A 9986-nucleotide genomic window follows, 5' to 3' on the forward strand; every position below is an offset into this window, starting at 1 on the left:
TCTGCCCCCTACAGTTCAACCAAAACTACTACACGTTTAGATGGAAAATTCACATGCCACGTTCCAATGAAAAGTCTGATAAGAGAATTAAAGCAGCTGAAATAAAATAATAGAAATGATTATTTTGCTACACGTGGAGGAATCACGTTGCCATAAAGACCCCATGGTTCTCAAGCTGTGGTATGTGTACACCAGTGGTACGCAAGATTCATCTGGCGGTACTTGGAAATAAGGAGGAAAATAAGACATTTTAATTTAGAATAAAATAACTAGCACTTCCATGGTCAGTGCATTATTCAGAAATACAGACACCAGTGAAGAAAAGTATAGTTACTATGGCATAAACTGTATAAACAAACAGATAAATATGTGCTGTAATGTGGTATGAAAAAAAAAATCATGATTTAACACTTAAATTAAATTTACGACCGTCTTAAGTCATTAGAGGACAAAAATGTCCACTTACAAAAGCTGTTATAAAATATTATATTATATTTATCTGAAACAATATCAGCCCTGCTCAAAACGACCACATAACTTTTTAAATGGCAGTTTAATTACTTGGTGTCATTATTTATTAAAAAAACAAAAAATAAATAAAATACATTTTCCATTTCATTTTTTAGCATCAGATTTTAAATTTACTACCCTCTTAAATCATTAGGGACAGAAATGTCAGCTTCCAAAATTAAATAATACAGATTTTTTTATTTCAATTAAATATTTTTGATCAACCTCAATCCTGATCAAAACTCTACCTCTAATACTGAATAATTTTTTAAAGTATGATTGCGTGATGCTAATATAAAAACTATAAAAAAGAAAAATAGTTAATGATGTTTGGTAGTTTCATGTTAGAATATGTTTTTCACAGTGTTCTATTGATCAATTAGAAAAAATAACATTTGAAATCCACTTAAATCTCAAATATAAAAAAAACAAATATCTGTGAAAAAAAGTCAGGTTTTTTTGTCCCTAATCCTCTTCCATACAGCCAAAATGATGGTCAAATGAAGACAAAATATTTATATACAAAAATGTCCATAAAGACACCTGAGGGATACATTTCTGTGTCTGTCCTGACTATTTTTATTTTATTTTGATGACATTGAATCGATCTTTTCTCGCAGTGTGCAACAGGAAACAGTGCAACAGCTTGTTTTTCACAGTCGACATCAAAGTCACCGTGTCATCATATCCTCGATAGTGAGACAGCCAATTATATGTTGACGTTGCGGCGCGCAGCCGACCCACGCATCCAGACGCACGCACGCACGCACGCGCTGGGCAGCCTGCGCGTATAAAAAGAAAAGTGAAACAGGGGAAGTGAAGGTGGACACTCGCATTCATCCTCTTGTCCTCAAACCGTCCAGCAGCAGCAGCAGCAGCAGGAGCAGCTCCCGAGAGAAGCGTCGCTATGTCTCTGTCCGCCACCGCGTCCCGCCTGCTCCGCGGTGTCCAGAGGACTTCGCTGGTCCCTGCGGCGAAATACGTGACCAGCAAACCTCCCAAATGCGTTGTCACTCCACTGGTGAGTCAGTGAGACGCTCACCAACACTCACACACATCATCGGACATGTCCACATGTCCATCTGCAGCGCTCCACATGTGTCCATTCTCCTGCTCCATCTGACCTGACGCACAAGGGCGCACCGCTGTCTGCGCCAAACTTTACAGCCTCACACTCTTTCTCTGTCTGTCTGCACCCGTTATTATGATTATGATTAACTTAATAACATGTTATTCCTCACTGTTGTTGTTGTTGGTATGATATATTAAAAAAAAATATATATATATATATATGGATCATTTCTAATTTGAGGCGAACACGCGCGTCACTATCGCGCCATTATTGCGCTCAATTCCAACACGTACACTTCTCTAACTCCGCAGCTCAGACAGAAATAGACCTCGATAGCGGACATAATCCTGCTGCATGTTATTCTGATTTTATTTCTATGCATATACAGAATAAAGTGTGGCCACATATTTTAAATATCTCTATCTCTCTTATTTATTATATATATATTGGCAAATTTGTGTGTTTACTGTCTGGGATCAGCATTATTGACATATACGGGACTTTGGAATGTAAGTGTTGGAAATAATAGGATTTTTCTAATGATCCAAAGATAGAGGATAGTATTAAAATGTGGGGAAACTTGAGTGACCTTGCAGGAAGTTGGTCGTTGTTTTGTCTCTCTTGTGCTCCTCCTACCTCCTCCTCCTTTTCTTAATCCAATCAAGTTAGAGTTTTCTTTAATTTATGACCTCTCGCAATGGTGGTTTTGTTTCCTGGCTGCAGTTGAATGTCTGTGAGCAGCAGGATTCAAAAAAATGAAAGGGAACTGACTCTCATTACATTTTCTTGGGATGTAGTTTATGGCCCAAGGGAAGCAATAATATAATATAATGTCCTCTTTCAGTCTGTCCTTTTGCTGTCACTGTTTTTTTTAATAGACTAAAACTCCAAAGCAAATTTTGTCACATATTAATAATAATAATACTTATACCTACTAATACTAATAATAATACTAATACCTCATTGGTGCCATGGTCATTGAAGTTTGGCAGTTTTATTGGACCGTAAAACAACACATACATATATATACATATATACAGTATATAAACACATGGGATGATAATGGATTGTGGTCAAATTCCATCACCAGTAAAGAGATTTCCAGTTTTTAACGAGTATTAGTTGTTATTGATATCTTTAATATCAATATTTAAGGCGTAACGCGTATTTGCAAACGTACTTTTGGTTATAACTCGCGTAATTACTGTTTATAATTCGTCATATTTGATGATGATGCACACACTTCATACACAACTTGTAGCCGATATCCGACATATCGATATATCGGGAGTGCTTGGGCCGCAGCTGATGTAGCTATACATTGAATTTATTGAGCAAAACAAATAAACGTAGAAAACAAAAATAGTAGTAGGAGGTAGCAGCGTATTTAGCGTACTGTTGTTGTCGCTAGTGATATTGACAGATGTTCGTGTGTTTGCGGATACCAGATCATACATTTTAACGCTAATGTCTGCCGATAATGTCAACGTCTCTATCTCTAAAAAAGGCTCCACTGATGTAGCCGTTTTCCGCTGAAGGGGGCGTGTATTAGTAGAAAAGCCAATAAGAAAGAGGCTTCTTCTGTCTCTGCGAACTGCTCTGTGATTGGTCAAAGTCTCCAAGAGAAGATGCAGTTGTCGCGCGACAAGTTTCTGCGTAGACTCTTTTGGCGTGATAGACTTTTGCGAAAAATCACGCTGACGCAATGACGCAAATATTATTTTAGCGCGTGGACGCCCGGAGCTGCACGACACTTTATCTCTCGTGGAAAAACTTCGGCAGAGAAGAAACCGTTGTCGTGTGAACTCCCGAATTTAACGGTGAAATATGCCATGTTGCGTATGACAAACACAGCACAAGATCACCTGATGATTTCAATTATGCCAAACACCAAACAATTCCTGCCTACTGTACCTTTAAGGAAGGTGCTGTACGTGGTTATTTTACATTTTATTCACATATTTCATCTCTGCTTTAACTACAGAACATTAGCGGTGACATGTTGCTGGAGTGCTACGTGCTGGTAAACGTGCACAGTTGAGTCTGAACACTGCAGCTCACCACACTGCACTTTAGACTTGTTTGCTTAATGTAATGTTTTATTAGATACTTCCTGGTCTGAACTCAGGTAACCGTGGTAACCTTACGGTACACTGGTCTTAGTTTACATACAGTCAGACTCATATAATGGGCTCTCTATCAAACTTCAATCTGTTCACCCAGTACACTTTTAAGTATGTCATGTACTATGTACTCTCTGAATACACCTTCTAGGGTAATCAAGCATAACTTTTCAAGCACTTCCCTATATGGTAACGCTTTCTTTTACAGTCCCCTAATTACCTGGTATTTAGCTGGTAAATTCATGGTAACACCAAAGTGTTACTAGGTAATTACCAATGGTAATAAGAAAGTAAATCCAGTGAAACTGTTGCCAAAATACTGGGCATTTACCTGGTAACTATATAGTTAATTATAGCGTGTTATTACTGCTGTTAATAAGAAGGTATGTACAGCTAAACTATGGCAAAACTATGGTAAATGTAAGTGTATTATTGGGTTATAAACTGGTAATAAGCAGGTACCTACAGTCCCCTAATTACTAGCTATTTACCCAAGGGGTAATCTAACAAACCTAACCCTAAAAATGTGTGTAATTACATGGAAACAAGCTTGGCTTTCTTTTACAGTACAGTTTTACTTTACTTACCGAGTACATTACCGTGCATTACCCAGTATTTTGGCAACGGTTTCACTGTATTTACTGATCTTATTACCCTTGGTAATTACCTAGCAACACTTTAGTGTTACCATGAATTTACCAGCTAAATACCAGGTAATTAGGGGACTGTAAAAGAAAGCGTTACCAAATAGGGGTACAGGAAGCAAATTATTATGTTATATATTATAATGATTATATATTATACATATTTATGACATCTTAATCAAGAAATAATAATGCACTTTATTATTTTTTAAAGTTTTTTTTTGCAATACAGTAAATCTGAAATAATTGTATTTTAGCATAAAAAAAGTGTGTACATATATAGATATATGTATATACACATGTGTATATATATACATATATATATATACACATATGTGTATATACACATATGTGTATATACATGTGTATATATATATACACATATGTGTATATACATATATTAAACACACAGATAACATTATATATAAATATAATATGCCTCCTCAGGTTAATGATATATTTGACAATACATAAAAATGGTAATGATGAACATGTCACATTAAAAATTAAAGTAGATTATCTCAGATGATTTTTAAAATCCAGATTATTACTTTAAACATATAAATGTATGTGTCATGTATCTGTATCCACATTTTAACTAAGTTCTGTTGATGAGACTTAATGAGGAACTCCTCTCCCACACAACTCATCAGCAATTCTCCACGTATACGGTTCACTGAGATCAATTTACTGGGCGATATCTTTCATTTACAGGTCTCAGAACTAACCAAACTTCCACAAAACTACTCACAGAGAGAGAGAATGTGGTCGCATGTTCGTCACATGGTTAATCAGATACCAGGAGCAACCGTTCCATCAGTCTAAATATAAAAGAGCTCAAATGTAACCCCCCTCTCTCTCTCTCTCTCTCTCTCTCTCTCTCTCTCTCTCTCGATCTGTGTGTCACAGGAGCAGGGAATAGCTATGGCAACCCTGTTTACGACCATCCTGGCTCCCTCTGGCTGGGTGCTGTGTCACCTGGAGGATTACCGCAACAGGCAGTAGAAGAGATGAAGAGCCGAGTATCCAAGGTGAAGATGAAGTGCAGCTGCTTCCCTCTCTCTCTCTCTCTTCCTCCTCCCCGGTGTCTGCTATGCAGCTGATGGGATCAACATGTTTCCTCTGAAGAGGCGTCATCATAAAGTGTGTGTGTGGCTCTCTCAGCCTTTTACTAATAAATATTCTCAGAATGTAGAAAACTGGGCTCTGTCTCTCTCTCTCTCTCTCTGTAATCTGTGACTAAATCCACACTTCAAATAAATCAAATACAGCATAACAAATAGCAGAGATTATTTAACACAAAATAATACCTGCCCTAAAAAAAGAGAAGGGATTAGAAAGTAATCTGTGAAAAACAAATAATATTTATTATTATTTATTATTGAGGAAAGACTAAATGAACAATGCCGTTTGATGTAAATAGGGCTGAAACAATTGACATGATTTTAAAGAATGGAATAAAGTTTTCTTATTTTTTAGCTTTATAAAATGTGAATATTTTCTTGTTTCTTTGCTCCGTATGACAAATCAATCATTAAACTGAATCATTTTCGTTTGTGTACAAAACAAGACGTTTGAGAGTGCCATTATAGCCAGGTTTGATCAACAATTTTCAGCATTTTCTGACAAATTATTCACCAGAACTATTTTTAAAAAATTCATTTGTTGCAGCTGTGAATGTAAATGTGTTTTTTTGGAAAAAGCACTAAATTGGCATCAGTTCAGCAAAAATAAATACATATTTTATTATATATTTTTACTTTTAATTGGATGTAAACAAATTTAACATTTTTGTCAATCAACCAATAATCTTAAATTTGCGTTTGGATCAAAAGTAAATGTAAGAGTCACATAATCCTGAATAAAAAAAAAAAAAAGCACTTTCAAATGTGGATCAGTTTAATCCAGATCAGACATTTGAACAAGTATGTGTAGTACCACAGATCACCACTAGAGTGTGTGTGTGTGTGTGTGGGGCATAAATGACACAAGGCCACATCACTTTATATTGAAAACATTATTTAATCAAAATATTTAGCAACGGCACTTAAATTTACTTTTAGTAAAATCAACTGTACAACTACTCTCAATTTCTTAAAAGAAATGACACAAAAAATCACAAAACAAAAATCCAGGTCCAGTAAATCAGTAAATGTAAATTTTGCACAAAGCAAATATAAGGATGACTGAAACGTACAATTTCTCCCTAAACAAAATTCACACCAAATAGGAATGTTTCTGCAAAAAATAAAATCTTAAATTTGTGTTATTGATCTAATCTGTGTATTAATTATTAGTCTAAAAGTGTGTTACACACAGTAGCCACAGTTCAATGTGCTGTTTGTTTGCAGCTGGTTGGTGGGAGAATGATGTATGCCTTGTTTGAGGCGAACAGGGGACTATTAAAGCATCAAATTCTTACTTTGTCCAAAAAAAAAATCAACTATATTTGGTCAGAAAGAAATAAAAACTACAAAAGAATCAATCAAAGTCACATCAATGTACACCTAGAAAATATAACATAGATCAAAGATAAAAACACATCAGATTGGGGACGAGATCAAACCCATGATTCACAAGTAATCTAAGAAAACAGACGAGTGGAGAAAATGTGGAGATATTCTCCTGTTCCTCCTGTTTACAATAATTTCACTGAGAAGGTGAGCATGTTAATGAGCAACACGCTGCTGGCAGGTGGACAGCACAGATAGATTTAGAACAAAAGCTATGAGGAAAGCCCTGAAGTCAGAAAACACAGAGTAAGGCCTCAAGAGGGGAAAGCCAAAAACTTGCATAGCATAGCATTCATTTGGAAAATCAAACCAAACCCTTATCCCCCAAACTTAAAAGGAACAGATAAGGTTCGTTGAAGTGCGATTACATGAGGTAATGACCAACACGTCGTCAGCCACTCCTCTGACAAACAGCCTGAGACACAAAGACACGCCTCTAAGTGAAAAACATGGCTGCCAGCAGGGACACAAGGAAAGAAAGCAATTTCACAAGAAAAATCTAATTATTTTCATATATATTAGTTATGCTGATCAAATCATAGCTTCTTAGTGGAGATAATTAGCAGTGAGACATCATTTCAGACAGAAATATAGTTTGCATTAGACGTAGAATTATGTAAAGTTGCTGCTGCCACTGAAGAAACATGTGTTCAGGAAACTTTATGAACACCCATCCCTCAGTCAGCACTGATCTAACTACGTCCTGAATCCTGGAGAAACACGTCAAGTGTTTAAAACAGCAAGCTAAGAAAGACACGAGGACAGGACACTCATGTCCTTACATTCCCTACCTGTCCTAGTACACGCAGCTCCTGAGAGAGGTCAGAACAGCGTCGTGCTGCCATCACATCACACAGGAAAAAATATATAGTTTTTATATTAGCATGATTTTTACCACAAAAATCAGCGTTATAAATAACGTTGAGTTTGTGAGAAAATGTGCCTGTGAGTCAGTGCTTGGACAAAAAAAAAAAGAATCCTTTGCCATGTAAATATTGGCTGTGTGAGACTCTGAGACCATAACAGCATGATTATTCCTGGTGATTGCGACTCAAACAGTGTGGAAACCACTGCGGCATTACCTCGTGATGTGATGATGCTGTATTTTGATGTCCAACAGCAACATCACATCTCGCTGGAGGGCTTAGTCCTGCACAACACACCTTTGTTGTGGGGATAAAATCCATTGTGGTATTAAGTCCATCAGCAGGAAGTGACATCATGACCCACATTTGGCTGATTCACGTGACCCAGGGATCTGACAGGATCTACATTTTTAGCGCAGTGTGTTAAAGTGAAATCCTGTCAGGAGACGGCGTCACTGGTGTGCAGCAGCCAGGTGGGCCTCCGTACTGCTAAAGGGTGGCGAGTACTCTGAGGAAGGATATGATGAGGACACAAAAGGACTGTCCAACCCCGAAGACAAGAGCCTCCAGTGAGATCATCGTCTTCCCTGCCGCCTTGTACACACCAGCTATGGCTGCACCTTAAGAGAGCAATAATGTTTTTTAAAGCAAATAAATAAAAAACTAGAATATGGTGGCTATAAGGTGGCTGCAGACAGCAAGTAAGCGTAAAGTTAGCCACGTACAAAACTACTAGGATATGTAACATTTAATCAACTCCCATTACTTACTGGTGAGGACACCCCCACACACTGGTCCTAAGAGGCCCATGAGGAGGATGGCGATGGGCATGAAGCGAGCCATCTTGTGTTGACGCAGTGTGGCGATGGAGAGCAGAGCTGCAGGCAGGTGGAAGACCACAGAAGAGACAGCGGCCCACAGAAACACTCCATACCACATCTCTGTACAAACACACAATCATAGAGGAGGTCAGACAGACAGGCCAACATTATGGTGTCATCTATCAAAACTCACTCACATTTACCATTTTTAACTCTTCTACGTTTTACTGTAACGGTGTCTTTGAAAACTGGAAAAGTATAATATATAACCGAGTTACTCTTGTTATATTGAATAATAATTAACTTCATTTGTAAAGCACTTTCTTAACAAATGTTTAATCAAGCCTAATCAAATATTACAAGGACAAACATGTGCAGCATCTGCCTCGACTGGTTGGGGTGAAAGGAAAATATGGAATGGAGGAGAGATGGGGGACAGGAAAAAAAGAAGACATGAACCAACAGCAAAATAACAAAAACAAACCAATAAAACACAAACAAACAATAAAACGGGTGACCTAGAACAGAGATGAGGGGCAGATAATACAATAGTTGTGTTTTGGACTTTACTAACTGCATTATATGTTTTAATCTAAAGCGTATTGTAACTGGTTAGAAAGATGCTAAAGAAAATAAAGCCATTATTATAAATGTATTTGTGTGTATGTATATTTTATACTGTAAATGTATTTTAGTATGTCATACAGTTTAATACGTGTATGATAATTGTTCTGGGATCAGCACACGCACATAGGGTGAACCAGGATGTTAGCTAGCTTCACTAAGCTTAACTTAATTACTTCTGTTTTCATTCACAACTAACTGAAACATTTCATATGTTTTAGCAAGAGAACCTGCTTCGTTTAAACACCGAGGAAGACCGATAAAGATGATTTAAAAAAAGCAGCTTTAAACGGACGTGTGTGGAGTCCCTCCGTTAACGAGCTAACGAACATTAGCCTCACCTGAGAAGTCTCTCAGAGAAGTGTCGTTGCCTCGTAGCGTGCCATTTTTTCTCGGCACCAAATTCAAACCGAGGATTTGCTGCACAAAGCCGATCTCGCTGTACCTGTCCTGCATGTCTTACTCCACTGAACACCGTCGGAGTGAATGAGGGGACAGCAAAACAGACGAGCAGACAAAAAGAAAACACCAGAGCGGCTGACGGGTAGGTCAGCACTCCATCTTTTAGCCTCCTTCACACCGGGCTAACAGCCTGCGTTAGCTTAGCTGTCAACACAACTTACTTTGACGTCACTATAGTGAGGGGCGTATTTTATGACCCGAGTACTGTCTGTCAGGCAGAAGCGGTCTGCTCAGCGGCTATTTACACATTACCAGCCACAATAATTAAACCGATTTGAAGCGTTATTACTAGCCATATGTCATTATAGAAACACGTACAGTTGCGTCATATACAGTATATACGATCTAAAA

General features: G+C 37.6%; 1 protein-coding gene and 1 long non-coding RNA gene across 2 annotated transcripts; one reads left to right on the forward strand and one right to left on the reverse strand.

Moving 5' to 3' along the window:
• The first annotated feature begins 1231 nt into the window (after positions 1 to 1231).
• LOC310930824 lies at positions 1232 to 5552 on the forward strand. Its single transcript, XR_014592902.1, has 2 exons — positions 1232 to 1531; positions 5259 to 5552. It is a non-coding gene; the product is annotated as an uncharacterized lncRNA (long non-coding RNA).
• Positions 5553 to 8217: 2665 nt separating this feature from the next.
• Positions 8218 to 9629, reverse strand: tmem170a (transmembrane protein 170A; the record flags this gene model as incomplete). The annotated part of the gene is made up of 3 exons (XM_083894094.1): positions 8218 to 8348; positions 8499 to 8669; positions 9515 to 9629. The coding sequence occupies 3 exons, from the start codon at positions 9627 to 9629 to the stop codon at positions 8218 to 8220; spliced, it is 417 nt and encodes a 138-aa protein (XP_083750220.1).
• Positions 9630 to 9986: the final 357 nt, after the last annotated feature.

The sequence above is a fragment of the Microchirus variegatus genome, assembly GCF_963457635.1.
Source record: "Microchirus variegatus genome assembly, chromosome: 8".
NCBI lineage: Eukaryota > Metazoa > Chordata > Actinopteri > Pleuronectiformes > Soleidae > Microchirus > Microchirus variegatus.